The sequence below is a fragment of the Staurois parvus genome, unplaced genomic scaffold (assembly GCF_062004578.1).
Source record: "Staurois parvus isolate SC_StPar_1 unplaced genomic scaffold, SC_StPar_1.0 ptg000151l, whole genome shotgun sequence".
In the NCBI taxonomy this organism is placed as follows: Eukaryota; Metazoa; Chordata; class Amphibia; order Anura; family Ranidae; genus Staurois; species Staurois parvus.
In genome coordinates, this window is record NW_028317947.1 from 8,552,081 (window position 1) to 8,572,188 (window position 20,108).

General features: G+C 43.5%; 2 protein-coding genes across 4 annotated transcripts in view; one reads left to right on the top strand and one right to left on the bottom strand.

Moving 5' to 3' along the window:
* Positions 1-14,124, bottom strand: part of LOC149463889 (protein kinase C theta type-like) — a 61,402-nt gene extending 47,278 nt beyond the window's left edge. The window contains exon 1 of the mRNA XM_089674683.1: positions 14,092-14,124. Coding sequence (XP_089530809.1) covers positions 14,092-14,124 — 33 coding nt within the window. The remainder of the gene's footprint in view (positions 1-14,091) is intronic.
* Positions 1-20,108, top strand: part of RARA (retinoic acid receptor alpha) — a 257,712-nt gene that overhangs the window by 135,921 nt on the left and 101,683 nt on the right. The window lies entirely within an intron of this gene.

Below are 20,108 nucleotides of genomic sequence, written 5' to 3' on the forward strand. Positions count from 1 at the left end.
CTACAGGAAACGTTTGGTTGAGGTTATTGCTGCCAAAGGAGGGTCAACCAGTTATTAAGTCCAAAGGTTCACATACATTTTCCTCCCTGCACTGTGAATGTTTACATGTTATGTGCAATTAAACCATGGCAACATCTAATGTTTGTGTAGTATTATGTTCAGCAGACTGTGTTCTTCTATGGTTGTGACTTAGATGATGTTCAGAGCACATTTTATGCCCAATTCATGCAAAACTCCACGTAATCCCAAGGGGTTCACATACTTTTTTTTGCAACTGTACATGAACTGAAATTCAGCCGCTTCAGCATGGACCGACCGAATCTTGATCAATGTATGGGCAGGGTGGTTGTACCAAAGTTGATCTGTCAATTGACCTCTGTACAGCTGTCTTGTTTGAAAATTTCTGCTCGATCAGTGCCGCCGGCTTTGTCTGGCAGCACTGATCCATGCATTCTGTACCTGCTGTCAGAATACAGTAACTCACCGATGATTCCCTCATTCATCCTCGAATGTATAGATGGGGAAAGCAAGTAATTTTTTTCATTCAACTTGCTGATTGAACAAAGAAAATGAAGAAACTTTGGCCTGTCTAAGCCCTGATTCACATCTGTGCGGGTGATGCCGCTGCGGATCTGCGTGAAAATCCACGGGCGGGTGGAATTAGTTCTAATGGCACGCCGCCCGCACTGGAAAACGCAACTGTACTGGGAACTGAGGTTCCCGTGTGGGCTGCGTTTTCAGAAGAAGTGCAGGGACTTCTACCCTGTGTGTCACAGGGCATGGGAGTCCATTCAAATGAATGGGGTCTCGTGCCCACGCAAAACGCGGCCCGCACAGCCGCATATATGTGAACCAGGGGTAAGAGAACATTCACTTGTAAAGGGAAATGCCGATTTGCCTTTAGTAAATCAATCTTATTGTAACAAGTTGTCCCCCCTAACATGTAAAAATGCTACTAAAAACAACCATGCAAAACAAAAACAGAAAAAAAATATTGGGAGAAAAAAGGAAAGTGTCACTTGCCTTATACCCTGGCTCCCTGCGTCCTTGCCTGGCTTCCCAGTGGGATACGGGAAGGCTGATGATTCCAATTCTGAGAATTTGCTTCTGCACAGCGGCAGGCCCAGGATTGTTATGCATTCACCTTATCAATTCACTCAGTGGGTGGCCCCGCTCTGTTAGATAAAAAATCAATTGCACAACCAACTTTTATTGAAGAATTCTGCTGAAAACGTTTAGGTCGATCAGCTGCTGCATCCAGTCAGATGCAACATTGTACAGGTATTTTGACAGCTGGTGGAACTGGCTGTCAAAATAAAATAGCCGCAGTGGGAGTTTTGTGCTGTATAGCATGGATGAAGGAATTGGTTTCGCTTTTGAACAGGCAGTAATGTTTACTGCCCTCTGAAAAGCAATCTTAGGTGGATTGCTTTTCATAGTGTGGTGAAGATGCAGCTGGCAGAGGTTCAGGAGGCGTGACTGCCGCTTCCTGATGCCTGTTTTGTTTTGTTTTTTTAATTCCTGAACAGTACATGGAGAATATTCAAGCTGTAGATTGCCTTGTTAGCATCCCTCCAGTCCAACATCCATCGATTTGAAAATTGACGGAGATGGGCAAAAAGATGCTAGCCAAACAGCAGCTGCATTCAAGAGTTGCAGCCACTGTTTGGGTATTCTGACAGCCACAGGTGATTGCTGTCAGAATACAATGACATCATAACCAAAAGTATCAGCACCAGACCAAATTCATAAAGGAATCCAAAACAGCTTTAATGATTCACAGGACAGCCACCTCATTTCAGGGGCAACCCCCACCACCACCACCAACCTCAACCTATTCATCAGGGCTCAACCTTACTACTTGTAAAGGAAACATGGGGCAGAATTAAATGCTAACCAGAGCTAGTGAGCTTGTCAAAAGATTGTTGTCCTTCCCTTTCCTTTCCTGTATCAATAAGTATTGAAGTCCCAGCACCTCCTGGATTTATCTCCTTAAGAATATAGTAGCTGTCCAGAAGTGTTCCTCCATCCATACTGCATGAGTGGGAGAAATCGAAATGGATAGATTTCTCTCATTTAATCTTCTTTTTTTAATTACAGGTACTTATATAATGCTGTCAGTTTACACAGGGCTTTACAGATATTTATTTCAGGTACTTATATAGCGCTGTCAATTTACGCAGCGCTTTACATATATATTGTACATTCACATTATATATATATATATATACACTATATTGCCAAAAGTATTGGGCCAGCCCTCCAAATCATTGGATTCAGGTGTTCCAATCCCTCCATGACCACAGGTGTATAAAATCAAGCACCTAGGCATGCAGACTGCTTCTACAAACATTGGTGAAAGAATGGGTCGCTCTCAGGAGCTCAGTGACTCCAAGTGTGGTACCGTGATAGGTTGTCACCTGTGCGATAAGTCCGTCTGTGACATTTTCTTGCTACTAAATATTCCACAGTCAACTGTTAGTGGTATTATAACAAAGTGGAAGCAACTGGGAACAACCGCAACTCAGCCACGAAGTGGTAGGCCACATAAAATGACAGAGCGGGGTCAGCGCATGCTGAAGCACACAGTGCGCAGAAATTGCCAACTGTCTGCAGAGTCAATAGCTAAAGACCTCCAAACTTGGTGTGGCCTTCAGATTAGCACAATAACAGTGCATAGAGAGCTTCATGGAATGGGTTTCCATGGCCGAGCAGCTGCATCCAAGCCTTACATGACCAAGTGCAATGCAAAGCATTGGATGCAGTGGTGTAAAGTATGCCGGCACTGGATTCTAGAACAGTGGAGACGCGTTCTCTGGAGTGACCAATCGCGATTCTCTGTCTGGCAATATGATGGATATGTTGGGGTTTGGTGGTTGCCAGGAGAACGTTACTTTCCTGACGGCATTGTGCCAAGTGTACAGTTTGGTGGAGGGGGGATTATGGTGTGGGGTTGTTTTTCAGGGGTAGGGCTTGACCCTCTAGTTCCAGTGAAGGGAACTCCTAAGGCGTCAGCATACCAAGACATTTTGGACAATTTCATGCTCCCAACTTTGTGGGAACAGTTTGGGGATGGCCCCTTCCTGTTCCAACATGACTGCACACCAATGCACAAAGCAAGGTCCATAAAGACATGGATGAGCGAGTTTGGGGTGGAGGAACTTGACTGGCCTGCACAGAGTCCTGACCTCAACCCGATAGAACATCTTTGGGATGAATTAGTGCGGAGACTGCGATCCAGGCCTTCTCGTCCGACATCAGTGTCTGACCTCACAAATGTGCTTCTGGAAGAATGGTCAAACCTTCCCATAGACACCCTCCTAAACCTTGTGGACGGCCTTCCCAGAAGAGTTGAAGCTGTTATAGCTGCAAAGGGCGGGCCAGCTCAATATTGAACCCTACGGACTAAGACTGGGATGCCATTAAAGTTCATGTGCGTGTAAAGGCCGGGGTCCCATTACTTTTGGCAATATGGTGTATATTGTACATTCACATCAGTCCCTGCCCTCAAGGGGTGTACAATCTAAGGTCCCTAACCTACATTCATACATACACATACTAGGGCCAATTTTAGACAGGAGCCAATTAACCTACCAGCAAGTCTTTGGAGTGTGGAATTAAACCAGAGTACCTTGAGGAAACCCACACAGGCACAGGGAAAGCATGCTAACTCCAAGCAGGTGGTGTCGTGGTTGGGATTCAAACCGACAACCCTAGTACTGCCAGGCTGAAGTGCTAACCATTTAGCCACTGTGCTGCCCTATGGGACTGAACAAGATAAATCTTACCATGTGTGGCTAGCTTTAGAGAGCATTCTCCGGGTGTATATGCACACGTAACTGCCAATCCTGTAAGCCTTCCCACTGTCACTTCTTTGCTTTTAGAAATTTTCAGCTGACAGCAGCCGCACTTCAGGGCACATTCACAATACACATTGTGTTAATGAATGTGTGTTAATGGAACACGTCATCATGCTGTGTTAGGGTATCTTGAAATCCATTCATTTTGAAAGGGCTGGCAATACAACTTCACACTAAAAATGGAAATGTATTTTGTTATAATGAACGCTCGGCAACGTGTTGTGACGCACTGTAGTGAGGGTGCAATGCTCGCTAGTGTAACAGTGCATTGGGGCGCCATTCAAACTGATTGGCAACACCCCACAGTTTGTGTTCTGATCGTGTTTTATCACACTGTACCACAACGCAAAGATGTCAATGGGCCCTAAAAATCTGAGTGATGAGCCGACTGCCTATGTTGTCAGTTACCTGGTTACCAGACACCATATAACCTTTTCTCTACTTATTTATTCATTCAAATCTTTAAATGTATTTGACTTCCTGTTGGTATAATTACCCAATAATATCTTTGTATATTGCTTTTACTAAGTTTCATTGCACAAAGACAAAAATCAGAGGTCTCTGTACTTTGAGCCAGTTGGGTTCTGTACATTGCAAAGTCATCACATGTTTCAGGCATTTGGATCTAGTGAAGTCGGTGTTTAGTTAGGAGGGGGAGAGCACAGAGAGGACCTCACTCTTGTTGGTGATACTCATGCATGAGGCGGAAAACTGCACTGCTGTCGATTTTGCCTCACCACAGGCTACCCCACTTCAGTCGATCCTGAATACGGCGGCCAGACTCATCCACCTTACCAACCACTCCGTTTCCGCCACCCCCCTCTGCCAATCCCCCCGCTGGCTTCTGATTGCCCAATAGATTAAATTCAAAATGCTAACACTGACGTACAAAGCTGTCCATAATTCTGCCCCAAACTACATCACTGACCTAATATCCAAATACCACCCAAAACGCACTCTCCGCTCATCACAAGACCTCCTTCTCTCAAGTTCCCTGATCTCCTCCTCCCATGCCCACCTCCAGGACTTCTCCAGGGCATCACCCATCCTCTGGAACTCCCTACCCCAATCCATCAGACTATCACCCACTCTCCTCTCCTTTAGGCGCACCCTAAAAACCCACCTCTTCAGGGAAGCCTACCCCGCCCTCTGCTAACTGCCGATCTCCTCCACTCTTCCTACCACTCCATCCCCCACAGCTTTTCCTCCCATACCACTATCCCCTCCCTCCTAGATTGTAAGCTCCAAGGAGCAGGGCCCTCGAACCCCTCGTGTTTCGCACTGTTATGCTATTGTACTTTCTCATCCCCCATTGTAATGTACAGCGCTGAGTGAACTGTTGGCGCTATATAAATACTGTATGATAATAATCATTTTGAAGAGTGGTGTTGCCTACTGACTGCGTACTGTGGCAGGGGAGATGCCGATGGGCATTGCTAATATTCTAGCAGGCACTTGTATAGAGTTCAGTTGTTCATTTAGCTGTGTGCTTCAATAGATTTTGAGAAGCTCCATTAAACTGGCCATACATCTTTAGGATTTTGTTTGAATACTGTCATTTTGGGGGCCGGCTCTGACTGGTGTCTCCGATGATCCCTTATCCCCTCTCTTACCTATATCTCATTTTCCTGCTTCCCCCTTTGTCTCTCCTTTTTTGGGGGGGGGGGGCCTGTGCCCTCCTTAGATCTATCCACGCCCAGGATTTGTTACAAGATTTGCTAGTTTTAATATTGGGGCTACCACGGGGTCTTCCCCGACATGTTTACACATTCTATTTTGTATTTAGCATGCTTGTTTGTGGAGGATGGTCCTCCTCCTTCGTTCTCTCTATGTATGTTTGTTCCACTTGATGACGCCAGTCATAGCCCCTATTGTGCCTTGATGTTACTATTGAATAAAAACTATTGAACAAGAAAACTGTCATTTTGGAAAGATTTGAAGGCCTTGTTCACACTATAGGTGAGTTTGCTGCCCTTCCACAGATTGCTTTTCAGAGGCAATCAAGTGGCAGTTTGCAGGTGTTTAGTAGTCGATACTGCCGCTTCTTTCAGTCCAAAGGGGAATCGTAGTATGGTGTTGTACCTGCACACCGAGTGGTTGCCATATTGTTACCACACAGTTGCCATTTTTTTCCATTGACTACAAGTGGCATTGCCTGCCAAACATGACATGTCAAGTTTAACCACTTGCCTACCGAGCACTTATACCCTCTTCCTGCCCAGGTCAATTTTCAGCTTTCGGTGCTCTCGCACTTTGAATGACAATTGCACGGTCATGCAACACTGCACCCATATGAAATTTTTTATCATTTTTTTCACACAAATAGAGGTTTTTTTTGGTGGTAGTTTTTCTTTGTTTCTATTATACAATTTTACAAACAGGTAATTTTTCTCCTTCACTGATGTGCGTTGATGAGGCTGCATTGATAGGCAGCACTGATGGGTACTGATAGGCAGCACTGATGGGCACTGATAGGCAGCACTGATGGGGTCTGATAGGTGGCACTGATGATGCTGCACTGATATGCAACAATGATGGGCACTGATAGGCGGCACTGATGGGCAGCACTGATGGGTGGCACTGACTGATGGCACTGACTGTCGGCACTGCTGGGCATGGACTTTCGACACTGTTGGGCAGCACTGATGGGGGTCACTGCTGGGCACAGGTGGGTGGCACTACTAGGCACTGATGGGTACAGTTGGGTGGCACTGATGGGCACAGGTGGATGGCACTGTTGGGCACAGGTAGGCAGCACTGATGGGCGGCACTGCTGGGCACTGATCATCAGTGCCCAGATGATCAGTGCCGATCCATCCTCTGACAATTGCCAGTTAACTGCAGTACTTTCCTCACGCTGTGACAGCGTGATAGTGCAGCCGATATCCTGCAACTGCATTTACCGGTGATCTGCTGTGTCATTGGACACGGCTGATCATGTGATAAAAGGCTGCTGTGATTGGCCTTTTACCACAACACGTAATCAGCTGTGTCCTTGGCGCGGGAGGACGCATTCTGGGAGGACATCATATGATGCCCTCCCAGAACTGGACAACCGCGTTGTAACCGTCATTCGGGCTATAGCGCGGTTGGCAAGTGGTTAATTTGTTGCACCATGGCAATGTGGATGGACCTGAATGGCCGCCATGTTATTTTATAAGTGTGTGGTCAGAGGTGGTGAAAACACGGTTCAGTTGATTTGTGTGAACTAAATCTAATGGTAATGGGAGAATCTAAGGCAAATGCAGGCCATAGATGGGTCGTTTATGGGCCGAATTTTCGTCTGCACGAAAAATCAGCCGACATTCACACCGTTGGTGGGGCCAGCCCGTCGGCCGTTTTTCGCGGATCTTCTCGTTTATTTTTATTGGTCATGTTGGAAAATCCACAAAAAAACGGCTGTTTTTTGTGGACATTGTTGGCAGCATTGGCAACGGGGCCGACCGATTTTTCGTTTATCGGCTGACAATTTGGCCAATAAACGTCTCGTCTTTGGCCAGCCAAATGTTTTTCTTGTTCCTTAGCTGAGCAAAGTGTGACTGCGTTTTCAATTTGGGAAAAATCTTACTTCTCATAATGTGCATGTGCTAGGTAAAGTTTGATGAGCAAGTAGAACGTTTGTTGTCCGCCATGAACATTCGTTTGTTGTATATGCAGTATGTGGTAGGGTCACCGGCATAAACATTACATCACTTCTGTGCATCCTGAAATGAAACGTTAAAATTTGAACCACTGGTATGGCAATCATACAAAATTTTAAGGGCTTTCTAATAAAATTTATTGGGTCACCAATGATACTATCACAAACTATTTTTTTTCAGAGTTGCCGTATGAACATCCTAACAAAATTCTACGCGTTCGTATATTTGTTTATTATTTATGCAGCACAGTAGGAGCAGTATCTTTGCATACAATCTCATTCTATTAAATATGCTGTGATGTATAGTCTATCCCTCCATCGCATGAAAAAAGGAGACGTTTCCACCAGATCCAAAATGAGGTTTGCTGTATATTGAGCGGGATAAGAACTCGAAAGAGGGATGACGAGACTGCGGAGTGCCTGAGAGAATGGTGTCGGGGATCAGGGCGAAACGCGGGAGCCCAAGACTACGCAGGCAGGGGAGCGACATGACAAACTAGAGAGGCAGATGAAAGCACAGCGGAGGGGAAACGGTGCTGGAGGGCCCCTCTGGCTTGCTGCGAGTTTAGTTGAGACTATTCCAGCTATGTAGTTATCAGAGAGGATTCATGAAGCAGCTGGTAGGGAATCAGTGCGGGCCATCTTTAATGTGCCTCAGGGGGGAAGTTTACAGTGAATGTGATGTCATTTCACAGTATTGAGAGCAGAGAAATGTGTTTTCTACCCCCTCCTCCTTCACACAACTCTTTGCTGTCTGTGTGAATCACCGTGTGCATGTTTATGCTATGGGTAATGTGTAGAATACTGATCTCTCCATAAACGTTCTCCATAATGTCAATTTTATATGAAAAAATAAGATATTTTTTGTTGTTGTAACAATACAAAAGATGGCATCGTTGACAACTGTCTATGATCTGGAGGGCAGTTTCAGATTATTTTTTTTATCTCTGCCCATAAACGCTGATCAACGTCACAATGACATAATTGGTTTTAAATGGGTTATCTGGTTTCTTATCGCCTTTTCATACTAAATTTTCACTTCATCCGAATAGTACATACAAAAAAGGCATGGTTTATTATTATTATTATTATATTTTTTTTTTTTTTCTTTCTTTCTTTCTTCCAAATAGCTTTTTTTGTATGTATGATTTGGATTTTTATGTACAATTTGTTTTTTTATATACAAACTCTGATCTAGTATTTATATACTTTTTTAATTTCATGTGTAGAGGTATAAAAAATATATACATGAATTGTTGTATGTATATATATATATATATATATATATATATATATATATATATATATATATATATATATATTCATATTATTGTTGGTATTTACCCTTTTAGTATTTGTATGTGTGTGTGTGTGTGTATGTATATGTATATATATATATATATATATATATATATATATATATACAGTCAGGTCCATAAATATTGGGACATGGACACAATTCTAACATTTTTGGCTCTATACACCACCACAATGGATTTGAAATGAAACAAACAAGATGTGCTTTAACTGCAGACTGTCAGCTTTAATTTGAGGGTATTTACATCTAAATCAGGTGAACGGTGTAGGAATTAAAACAGTTTGCATATGTGCCTCCCACTTGGTAAGGGACCAAAAGTAATGGGACAATTGGCTTCTCAGCTGTTCCATGGCCAGGTGTGTGTTATTCCCTCATTATCCCAATTACAATGAGCAGATAAAAGGTCCAGAGTTCATTTCAAGTGTGCTATTTGCATTTGGAATCTGTTGCTGTCAATTCTCAAGATGAGATCCAAAGAGCTCTCACTATCAGTGAAGCAAGCCATCATTAGGCTGAAAAAACAAAACAAACCCATCAGAGAGATAGCAAAAACATTAGGTGTGGCCAAAACAACTGTTTGGAACATTCCTAAAAAGAAGGAACGCACCGGTGAGCTCAGCAACACCAAAAGACCCAGAAGACCACAGAAAACAACTGTGGTGGATGACCGAAGAATTATTTCCCTGGTGAAGAAAACACGCTTAACAACAGTTGGCCAGATCAAGAACACTCTCCAGGAGGTAGGTGTATGTGTGTCAAAGTCAACAATCAAGAGAAGACTTCACCAGAGTGAATACAGAGGGTTCACCGCAAGACGTAAACCATTGGTGAGCCTCAAAAACAGGAAGGCCAGATTAGAGTTTGCCAAACTACATCTAAAAAAGCCTTCACAGTTCTGGAACAACATCCTATGGACAGATGAGACCAAGATCAACTTGTACCAGAGTGATGGGAAGAGAAGAGTATGGAGAAGGAAAGGAACTGCTCATGATCCTAAGCATACCACCTCATCAGTGAAGCATGGTGGTGGTAGTGTCATGGCGTGGGCATGTATGGCTGCCAGTGGAACTGGTTCTCTTGTATTTATTGATGATGTGACTGCTGACAAAATCAGCCGGATGAAATCTGAAGTGTTTCGGACAATATTATCTGCTCATATTCAGCCAAATGCTTCAGAACTCATTGGACGCCGCTTCACAGTGCAGATGGACAATGACCCAAAGCATACTGCAAAAGCAACGAAAAAGTTTTTTAAGGTAAAGAAGTGGAATGTTATGCAATGGCCAAGTCAATCACCTGACCTGAATCCGATTGAGCATGCATTTCACTTGCTGAAGACAAAACTGAAGGGAAAATGCCCCAAGAACAAGCAGGAACTGAAGACAGTTGCAGTAGAGGCCTGGCAGAGCATCACCAGGGATGAAACCCAGCGTCTGGTGATGTCTATGCGTTCCAGACTTCAGGCTGTAATTGACTGTAAAGGATTTGCAACCAAGTATTAAAAAGTGAAAGTTTGATTTATGATTATTATTCTGTCCCTTAAAAAGTGGGAGGCACATATGCAAACTGTTGTAATTCCTACACCGTTCACCTGATTTGGATGTAAATACCCTCAAATTAAAGCTGCCAGTCTGCAGTTAAAGCACATCTTGTTTGTTTCATTTCAAATCCATTGTGGTGGTGTATAGAGCCAAAAATGTTAGAATTGTGTCGATGTCCCAATATTTATGGACCTGACTGTATATATTGTGTGTGTGTTGTATAATAAATATATTATTATTATACAGGATTTATATAGCGCCAACAGTTTGCTCAGCACTTTACAATATAACGGGAGACAATACAGTAACAATACAGTTCAATACAAGAGGGATAGGAGGACCCTGCTCCTTGGAGCTTACAATCTAGGAGGGAGGGGCTAGTGGTACAAAAGGTAGTAACTGGGGGGATGGACTGGTAGGAGGAATAGAAGATTCCAGTATTGGCTGAGGGCAGGATTGGCTTCCCTGAAGAGAGGTTTTCAGAGATCGCCTAAAAGTGAGCAGAGTAGGCGATAGTCTGATAAATTGGGGTAGAGAGTTCCAGAGCATGGGGGAAGCTCTGGAGAAGTCCTGGAGACGAGCATGGGAGAAGGAGCTAGAGAGTAGGAGGTCTTGCGAGGAGCAGAGAGCATGGTGTGTGTGTGTGTGTGTGTATATATGTATGTGTGTGTGTGTGTGTGTGTGTGTGTGTGTATATATATATATATATATATATATATAATGTGTGTGTTTTTATGTATTTATTCATGCATCGGACTTTCTGCGCCATGTAGCTTGTTTCTATAAATTAGTGTGTACAGCAGGCCATCTGAAGTAGCTGTGGGCTCCGACCGCGTAGGCTTGTTCTCTTTGTGGTGCTCTGCCTCCCCATTGATGACGCCACGTCCGCCCGACTAGTGCGCTCCACACTGGTCCCAGGAACTTCCAGTCCTAGCTGCAGAAGCCTGAAACTCTTCTCACATCTACGGTGACTGCATCTCACGACCAGGGGACGCATGAATAGTGGCATTGGCAGTATACCCCCTACTGTGTCTGATGGGATATCTCATTTGCTTTATCTTGTAAATGTTTCTACTAAAGTCCATTAAATATCACTCTGCATACTGTATTTAGAAGGCGCTTTTTTCCCCTCCCCCTTCTGAACTCCAGGATCTAGACAAATTTGCAAATTCAGATTAAATTATGTTGACTTTTCCAACATTTTCAGCCCCAGTGACATCCTTGAAAAAGAGTGCTTCTTCCTGGCGGCGGGAGGAGGACCTTCTCTCATCCTGCACTTCACTTCCGAGAATGAAAAAGAACTACATTTCCCATGATGCAAAGAGAAATGCAGGAAATGAGAGGCATCCTGTGCAGCGAACCTGTGGAGGAGAGGAGGAGGAGCGGAGTGTGGAGTTGGTGCCAAGGACTGCACGCCCACATAGCCAGCCACTATCCTGATAGGAACTGTAGGCGGCTCGGACCAGAAGCCCTCCCACTACAGCGAGCAGGGATGCACTTACATCCCTGTTCGCTGTAAAGAACTACAGAAGGGCAGAGACAAGACCCGGTGGCCAGGGGGATAAACCAGTCTTGCAACATGAATGTTATAGAGAAAGAAGCCATGGTTCAAAAAAATGCACCCTGGATTTCTCAAACTGGGCACACTAGAGAAAGAAAGAAGAAGCATTAACTATTAAGGTATGAAAGCATCAGTGCTTACTGGTAATAACATTTGTGCCCAGAGTTCTGCTTTAAATGATATTCCTGTAGGGCAAGAGTGGCTTCCCTGCAGCCTAGCCAAAAAAACTTCCATTGAGTGAGATCTACTGCATCCTGCACAGAATCCAAAACAAGAGACCTCTTGGACATGGCACCACCATCTAAGGCACACCCCCAGAATGTTAGGATGGAGCACTTGCCGCACATGGCCAACGCAATCTTCCTCTCTTGTATCACATCACAGCATCTGAAATCAGTGGGGGAACGCATATTCCTTAGATGTCAGGGAGTGCTCCTTAGATGCTGACAGTGTTAATTTTGACGTCAAATTTCGATTTAGTTTTCGTCAGTCTTTTGACTAAAATGCCATTTTAGTTTTAGTCGTATTTTAGTTATCTGAATTGTTTTAGTTGTATTTTAGTCGACTAAAATCTAATGGACTTGGTTAACCCCCCTGGCGGTATTCCCGAGTGTAGCTCCGGGTAAAGTTTCAGTACCAAAAGCGGTAACCCCGAGCTACACTCGGACTTACCATCCGGCGTTGCTCCGGGATATGTTTTTCTCTTACCTTGTCCTGCGCTCCCGCGATGTCCCTCCTGCAGTGTCCCCGGCAATGTCCTCCGGCGGATGCCGGCATCTGTCTTCTGGGTTCCATCTCCTACGACGTCAGGACGTACGGGGACGGAACCGGCCTGAAATTTGAAAATGACAAAAAGTGACATTCACTAAATACTCTAAAATCACATAGTAAAACATTACTGTATCAAACCATTTCACATACTTTTTGTCCCGAGTGCTTTGTCCTGCGCCCTGCCTGCATTTTTACTGTTCTTTCTGCCTAGAAACTGAGAAAGCGTCCCTTTAGGTCAAAAGCGGTTTTAGACCGGCTAGAGAACAGCGATAGTAAATCAGAACTACTTGTAGAATTGAGTGATAATGATTAGTGGGGAAATTCATCATCAGACATTGAAAATGATTTTGCGACTTTGCTCAGTGATGTGCGCTATATTTCAAATATCAGTGTTTTTGGTTTGATTATATTATTGAATTAAATTTTTTATTATTATATTATTATTTTTATGATTATTTATTAAATTATAATTTATGATTTCGTGTTTCAAGTTTTATCATACCCAGGATGTTTACTAGACTCTTGTTCGGACAGATTTCAGTGAGTTATTCCTAAAAATTACAGGCCTACAATAAAAAAAGACATATTTCCATGCAAAAAAATGTACTGCATTGAGCACAGAAATATGGACATAATCAGACTGATAGGGAGGTTAAATTGTAATGCAGTATTTAAGCATTTCTCTAGAATTTCCAAACTCATTATATACCCCTGGAGTAAAAATCTAATATGTTATTATTTATGCTATCAAGGTTTGAACAAACTACACAGATGCAGATTTAGACATTATATAACCTCTTTTTTAAGTAAAACCAAGTTACAAGAAACGTCCCTCCCTCACATTTTCATTCTTTGGTTTGCTGACAAAAATTGGAATCAATTTTCATCATAGTCTTCATCAATTGACAAAGATTCAATTTGATTTTAATTTAGTTTTGTCACTGGAAAAGTGCCCTTGTTGAAAACTATAATGAAAATATTTTCTTCAACAAAATTAACACTGGATGCTGATGTCGCTCCAAGTGGTTCTTGTGGTTCTTTTTTAACACAAAGGTAGCCACCACGCTACTTAGATTCACTTTTGAGGCCTGCTGAACAGCCGCCTTCTGTCGGATCGGCGGCCAAATGTCAGCCGGTTTCTATTGAACCAGCCAATGCCACAATCCATTCAGCCCGTGTGTACTAGGCTTTAGTCCCAGGAGAGTTGGAATAGGATTTGGTGATGTCGCTACTACTGCTCTTTGCTGGAGAGGAATGTGTACCTGATGACCTGCGCTGCATGCATCTCCCTGCTTCTGTAGGTCTGTCCTTTCTACACTTCTCCTGCTGCTATTGAATATCCCCTGAGTTATCAGGTAGAGAAGCTCTAACATGCACTGCTTCTCTACCAAGATGCTCACCTTCACAAAGAGATATCGTGTGGAATACGTCATGTTAAAGATTAGCTATTTAGAGTTTACAGATGGCTTCATTTGGTTCCTCCCAGAAGCTGAATGGAGCAGCAGGGGCAAAAGGCAAAGCAGAGGTTCACGTTTTCCATTGCAACACTAAAGTGGAAAACACTGCCATTATTGGGGCTCTTGAGCTTCAAAAACCTGCTGATTTAAGTGGGTTCCTAAGGCCAAAGCTGTGTTGCTCAGATGAAAAGCAGCAAAACTCTGAGCACTTGGGAACCCTGGGAGCAGTTGATATCTAAATATAAGTGGAGAGCATTTGCCATTCCACATAGACCTGCTAGTGGGTTTTTCTACTTTTTAGCCTACATAATGTATATTAAAAGGGACACTTTGTATTCTGCATCAGAAGACTGGCACAATTTTTAGGCAGTCTGTTGTCACCATATAACAGGGCTGACCTTCATGGCAGGATCGCCTGGTACAAATTAATCAGCCTTCCCCAACCTTTTTAACATGGAGTAACCCTTGAAATAACTTTCAAAACTCAGGAAACCCTGCAAAAAATGAATATATTTACAGCTTACGGTACAATAGCCTGGTGGTCAGTGGGAAGAATGATTCTTCCATTGGTGGTGTAAGGGATCTTCTTCGTGATCAGTGGGAAGGATGCTCCCCTTACAGATGGATAAAAAGATCTTTGGTGTCAGAAATAGCTCATTGCTCATAGAACCCCATAGCAGTTCCTGGTGGAATCCTAGGGTTCCATGGAACCCTAGTTGAAAGAGATTGATTTTAATGAATTCTTCCCATTGAAAAATCTCTTCTTCTGAAAAGGAGATCAGCAGTGACTGCTTACAGAATACGTTTCCACTTTCTATTCACATTTTGAACATGGTGGGGAGAGTAAGAACTTGACCAGGTTTTATTGCTGTGTGTGTCCCCACTGAGGAAATTTACTCTCCATTTCCTGCTCAGGTGAGGCCACATTTAAAACTCAACAGCAGTAAAAACTCTCTAGTAGATTGGGAAGGGTTTAGAGGCTTGGTCTGGCTTTTATTCCCCTCTGTGTGTTTGGTTTTTTTGTTTTTTTTAGAGCCTTCCTTTGAATACATTATCTGTAGTATACCACAATTTATGATTAAACTCTGTGTTCCTATGATTCATTTTATTCAATGTTTTCATTTTTGATCCAGTAGACTAAATAACCTCTAGAGACATTCTCCCTGTGAGTGATGGCCATGATAATGAGTAGTCTCTCTACCTTTCCTTTTTTTGTAATAAATTGAATCTATAATCTACATCCCTGGTACTCAGCCTGTGGCCCATGTGTAAGGCCCATTGGCATATGATGTGCAGCCCTTGGACCTCCGCAGTCTGTAGTGGGAACATGGATTAGAGTAATAGCATTGATCTCAACTAGCCTCATGTAACATGTTCAAAGTTTTGTGCCGTTTTCTCCAAAAAAAATGTAGGATGACCACACTCCCTGACCCTCATTTCCTCTATTAGGTCTGCAGTTTCTGACAATCCTTTCAAGCAATGCATATGCTGAACATTTGTGTGGCTTTCTGGTGATGTCAGGGGCCACATTTGAGGCCCTCTTTAGCTCATAAGTTGACTTGTGTTGGATGAACTTTCTACTTGCAAAGCTTACAAAGAACAAAGGTATACCGCTCAGTCAAACAATCCAGATCAATCCACAACAGGTGCAGGCTCTGGCTCGCCACCACACACGATGCAATAGGAAGAAGGGTCAGCCGCACACCGGAGGATAGATGAATATGGTGTATCCTGTAATCCTAGACTTCAATCTGTCCTTTCAGCCCCAGGTCCAATCGCTGACAAACTCATGTAGACTTCACCTCCGCAACATCTCCAAGATACGCCCGTTCCTAACCTCGGAATCCACTAAGCAACTCATTCACTCCCTTGTTATATCACGCCTTGACTACTGTAACTCCCTCCTCACTGGCCTACCTCATCGCAGGTTATCCCCACTCCAGTCTATCATGAATGCTGCTGCCAGACTCTTTCACCTTCCTAACCACTCTGTATCTGCCACCCCTCTCTGCCAATCCCTCCACTGGCTTCCAATTGCCCAACGGATAAAATTCAAAACACTAACGTATAAAGCCATTCATAACACTGCCCCAAATTACATCACCGAATTACCACCCAAACCGTACTCTCCGCTCCTCGCAGGACCTCCTACTCTCTAGCTCCCTTGTCTCCTCCTCCCATTCTCGTCTCCAGGATTTCTCAAGGGCTTCACCCATCCTCTGGAACTCCCTACCCCAATCTATCAGACTATTGCATACTCTGCTCACTTTTAGGCGCACTCTGAAAACCCATCTCTTCAGGGAAGCCTACCCCGACCCCAGCTAATACTGGAATCCTCTACTCTTCCAACCACTCCATTCCCCACAGCTAATTACCTTTTGTACCACTAGCCCCTCCCTCCTAGATTGTAAGCTCCAAGGAGCAGGGCCCTCCAATCCCTCTTGTATTGAACTGTATTGTTACTGTACTGTCTCCCTCCATAATGTGAAGCGCTGAGCAAACTGTTGGCGCTATATAAGTCCTGTATAATAATAATATTTATTGATCCATAGGACACACAAAACACCAGAACATGAATACAGGACCTGTTAACGCTCTTCACACGATCTCATGCTTAATCATAACCAATAATACTTGCAAAGCTTTACAAGGTTCAATGACAAAGAATTCCGGCTTCATTTGGTGTCCTTGCTGCCCATAACCCATCAGCTCTTCCATTAACATTTCTCAGAAGTAGTTGCTAAATACTGAACTCAGAGAAAATGAAAAGATACCCTTGCAGGGTGCTCCCTCACACTGATGGCATCCAATGCTCTAGTACAGCGCTTCTCAACCGCGACCCCTTTGGAGGTCGAACGACTCTTTCACAGGGGTCCCCTAAGACCATCAGAAAACAAATATTTCCGATGTGTAAAGAGCAGCTGCTGTGTAGAAAGCAGCTGCTGTGTTGAAAGCAGCTACTCTGTTAAAAGCAGCTACTGTGTTTAAAGCAGCAGTATTGGAGGTAAAACGACACTTCATGAATTATAATTACTGGGTAAATAATTTTATGGTTGGGGGTCACCACAACATGAGGAACTGTATTAAAGGGTCACGGCATTAGGAAGGTTGAGAACCACTGATCTAGTAGAATACCAGTAAAATGAACATTTCTGTACCTTATCCTTCATTCCCACAAGCTCCCTCTTTCACATGACCAGTCTCCTGGGCCTCTTCTCTTTGGTGCAACGGGCCAGACCAGCCAGTCCAAACAATGCCAATCCCATCAGTACTGCATTGTAAGGCTCCATGCACACGGGGCATTTTAATAATGCTGGTAAGGTTAGCTGTGTAGAGTAACCTTTAAAAACGTGAGGTTTTTTTAGCGTTTTTGTATTAGCATTTAGCGGCGTTTTGCTTTGTTTTTTCTCGTTTGCAATTTTTAGCATTTTTTTTGGCCAAAAAACATCCAAAAACGCCGGTTTGTTGCGATTTACTGTGTTTTTCAGCATTGGAGCATTTTTACACCTAAAAAGCTCCTCTAGAAACCCACTAGTTCTGGGGGGGGTTTTCCAGCCAAAAAAACACCCCTGCCAAAAAACGTTGATTACAGTCTATGTGTGCATGGACACATAGGATAATATGCTGGGGAGTTTACTGGCTGTAGAAAAAAATGTCAAAAGCCGCTGTAAAAGCATCCAGTGTGATTGAGGATTAAGTGAGGATGCCAAGGGAAGCCCACATGATGGAGCATCGGAGAGAAAAGGTGAACATCGGCTACTGTGGGATGAAGGGATAAGGTAAGCGAAAGTGTTTTGGTTTTTTTTGTTACCTATTATGGGGAGCCCCACGGCAAGGGTAGTTTTATCATATTCCCAGAGTTCAGCTTTATGGATCTGTATGCCTCAATAAATCTAAACATCATGTTTTTGTACTTTGCCTTGCAAAGACCTTGATGAATATTTCATTATTCTATATTCACGTTTCTATTTTTTTTTTCACGTGGCACAGTTTACGTGTGCTAAGATTTATGTGCTTTCCTGGAAACTGCTTCAAGGATGCAGCTAGCAGGATTTCTTTAAAGCGGAGATCCAGGCAGACAGCTGAAATGCATATTTGGAAGATGTTTTGTTAAAAATTTGCAATTCTGTCCATTTAGTGCTGGGATTTACACAGACTTCCACACTACACAGGCAAGTTAGTGATCAGGCGTTTCTCAGCCATAAAGCTGCCCCGAGCCTGTAATCGGACATAATGGAGAGCAGAAGACTGGTAAAGTCATCTCTTTCCCCGTTCCATCTGCCAGCATGCTCCTTGTCCACATATGTGCACTGCAGCACAGCCGGCTGGTTCCTAGTGCTGGCCCTCCCATTCTCAGAAAGAAAAATAGTAGGCTGGTACCGTATCAATTCACACCCTTTACCACGAAGCATGTGCAAAAAGCCCTTCATTTTAAATGTCACCCCAGTACTTTAAGATAGGGATATGCAACCTCAGCACTCCAGCTGTGCGGAAACTACAAATCCCATTATGCCCCTGCCTTTGGGAGCCACGTCTGTGGCTGGCAGAACCTTGCAATGCCTCATGGAACTTGTAGCTCTACAACAGTTGGAGTTCCAGGTTTGCTTTAATATAACCCACACGCACTGTATATGTGTTGTTTGCTTTTTTGGAAAAAAACACACATGGGGCAGCACAGTGGCTTAGTGGCTAGCACGTTTGCCTTGCAGTAAATGGGTCATGGGTTCGATTCCCGACTATGGCGCCTCCTGCATGGAGTTTGCATGTTCTCCCTGTGCTTGCGTGGGTTTCCTCCGGGTGCTCCAGTTTCCTCCCACATTCCAAAGGCATGCTGGTAGGTTAATTGGATCCTGTCTAAATTGGCCCTAATATATGTATGTATGAATGTAAGTTAGGGACCTTAGATTGTACACCCCTTGAGGGTTAGGGAGTGATGTGAATGTTCAATATATATATGTAAAGCACTGTGTAAATTGACAGCGCTATATAAGTACCTGAAATAAATAAATAATGTCTGTTTTTGCCAAAATTTGGGTGCATTGACAGCCCATGTAAATGAATGCCACTGCTGACCTCCTTCTCCTGTTACTGTGCTACCTGTAATGCTTATTATTTTTATTATTACTACAGGTACTTATATAGCGCCATCAATTTACACAGCGCTTTACATGTATATTGTACATTCACATCAGTCCCTAACCCTCAAGGAGCGTACAATCTAAGGTCCCTAACTTACATTCATACATACATATACTAAGGCCAATTAACCTACCAGCATGTCTTTGGAGTTCCCTGACTTAAATACTTTGGCTCACCAGGTACATGTTCACAGATCAAGAAGTTTGAGAAATGCCATAAATCCTTATCTGCGTAAAATGTTTCGGGTCAGTGAATCAAAGCACATATAAAGATGCCAAGATGGGACCGTTCTGTGCAATTGGATCGACCATCTCATATACCAGATAAGCCAGTCTCAACCAGGGTTCCATGGAACTTTAGATTTCCTCCAGAGATTGCTATGGGTTCCTTAAGCTGTGACAGATGGACCTCCCCATCTGATGGTGCCTGCATAGTATTGGGTCCAGAGCCACTTGGCAGAGCCAGCAGCATAAACATCAGTGATCTTTTTTGCTGTCTATATAAATGGCATTCTGACCATCACTGTAAGCAGGGCCTTCCGTTTATTGACCCATGATGAATTATTATTATACAGTGTTTATATAGCGGCAAAAAGTTTGCTCAGCGCTGTACAATATAGTGGGGGACAGTACATGAGACAATAAAGTAACAAGACAAAACACGAGGGGTTCGAGGGCCCTGCTCTTTCAAGCTTACAATCTAGGAGGGAGGGGATAGTGGTACGGGAGGAGGAGATCAGCTCTTAGGTGAGGGTGGGGTAGGCTTCCCTGAAGAGATGGGTTTTCAGGGTGCGCCTAAAGGTGAGGAGGGTAGGTGACAGT